Source organism: Pundamilia nyererei, unplaced genomic scaffold, assembly GCF_000239375.1.
Source record: "Pundamilia nyererei isolate P.nyererei 1_Seehausen unplaced genomic scaffold, PunNye1.0 scaffold00076, whole genome shotgun sequence".
Lineage (NCBI taxonomy): Eukaryota > Metazoa > Chordata > Actinopteri > Cichliformes > Cichlidae > Pundamilia > Pundamilia nyererei.
Genome location: NW_005187477.1, coordinates 1605826 through 1607859, shown reverse-complemented (window position 1 = coordinate 1607859; position 2034 = coordinate 1605826). Strand labels below are relative to the sequence as shown.

Here is a 2034-nt window from a genome sequence, read left to right as displayed (position 1 = left end):
ACACACACACACACACACACACACACACACACACACACACACACACACACACACAGTACTGCAGCGCTCTTGGGACTCACAGCGTTGACTCTTAAGAGTCCCTCGATGATGGAGAAGATCAGGTAGAGCAGACCAACGCCAACGACTCTGTGCAGCAGAGCGCCGAGTCTCGGCCTGCGGGAGAGAAACGAGAAACGTCACTCTGTGTGTGTGAACTGTACCTGGAGATAATGACCGCTATATAAAATGAGTTGGATCAGGTGGCAAGGGATGGCGCTGGACAGACCTGTCACGCTAAAATGTATAGTGAGGGTGTGTTGGTAACGCCTAGCAGAGGCCCAGTCCGCGAGATCTTCAGCTTCAACAGCATTCTGAGGGAGACTGGGGACATGGACCATGTTCAGCATCTCCACTGTCGAAGCCGCTGCACTGAGCTGTGGCCGCAAGGTGGTTGGTGCCTGTTGTGGTGGTAACCCCCGCACCAAATGGTGGACACCAGATGTGAAGGAGCCACCAAGCTCTGATAGGAGTATGAATGCATCGGAGAGCAAGTGGGGAGCAAGTGTATTCGGCATGCAGACAGGAGCCAGGGATCGAACCACCAACCGATCAACAGATGACCTGCTCTACCTCCTGAGCTACTCCAGTTGTATTCCAACTACAGGGGGAATCACACTCCTTGGCCTCCCTGGGAAAGTCTATGCCAGGGTGCTGGAAAGGAGAGTTAGTCCATTAGTTGAACCTCGGATACAGGAGGAACAATGCGGTTTTCATCCTGGTCATAGATCACTGGACCAGCCCTTTACCCTCACAAGGATACTTGTGGGTGCATGGGAGTTTGCCCACCAATCTACATGTGTTTTATGGACTTGGAGAAGGCATTCGACCGTGTCCCTCGGGGGGTCCTGTGGGGGGTGCTCAGGGAGTATGGGGTGTCTGGCCCATTGCTACGGCCATTCAGTCCCTATACAACTATTGCAAGAGATTGGTCCACATATCGGCAATAAGTCAGACTTGATCGGGAGATCGACAGACGGACTGGGCAGCGGCCGCAGTGATGCAGATGCTCAATTTCCCGGTCGATCTACGTCCCTACCCTCAACTATGGTCACGAGCTGTGGGTAGTGACCGAAAGAACGAGGTTGCCGATACAAGTGGCAGAAATGAGCTTCCTCTGAAGGGTGGCTGGCCTCTCCCTTAGAGATAGGGTGAGTACGGCCATCCAGGAGGGGCTCAGAGTAGAGCCACTGCCCCTTCACATCAAAAGGAGCCAGTTGAGGTGTTTCGAGCATCTGACAAAGATGCCTCCTGGGTGCCTCGTTCCGGGCATGTCCCACCGGGATGAGGCCCCAAGGCAGACCCAGGACACACTGGAGAGATTATATCTCTTGGCTGGCCTGGGAACGCCTTGGTCTTCCCCCACACAAGCTGGAGGAGGTGGCTGGGGAAGGGGAGGTCTGGGCTTCTCTGCTTAGGCTGCTGTGCCCTCGACCCCGTCCCGGATAAGCAGAAGGAGATGGATGGATGGAATCAGAAACACTTTCAGTGGATCTCAAAGTTCTTTCAGTTCGCCGCTTGACTGCATTTCCACAGTGGTGACATTAATAGAAATCTATGGGAGGATTCCCCATCTGCAAACATGGCGGTTATCCCTTAAACCGCGAAACACAAGCAAGTTCTGGGATCTGCTACAGAGACTCTTACCTTCCTCCTTGTTTAAAGCTGGAATCAAACTTTTTTTGTTTAGTGAATGAAATTTAAAAAATGCAAAGAGTATGCTTTTGACATGACATCGATTCTGAGCCAGGTAAACAAACAAAAACCTGTAACCCAATCAGGTAGCCGCACTGATCTGAGGATGGAGTTGTGCGCCATTTCTTTTTGGGTTTTCTAACTTTCCTTGATGCATGATATAAATTTTAATGGAGTCCGTTCAGTCCTCTGGTTGGATCAGCAGAACTGACGATAGCATCAGCGGTCTGCATTTAAAAGTAATGTCATGTGACGCTGCACAGAACAGAAAAGGGAGGAAAT

General features: G+C 51.5%; 1 protein-coding gene across 1 annotated transcript in view; it reads right to left on the bottom strand.

Annotated features, from left to right (window-relative positions):
• The window catches only part of LOC102211037 (transmembrane protein 87A), a 20582-nt gene that overhangs the window by 7209 nt on the left and 11339 nt on the right, over nt 1-2034 (bottom strand). The window contains exon 12 of the mRNA XM_013911956.1: nt 81-174. Within this exon, the coding sequence (XP_013767410.1) occupies nt 81-174 (94 nt within the window). The remainder of the gene's footprint in view (nt 1-80; nt 175-2034) is intronic.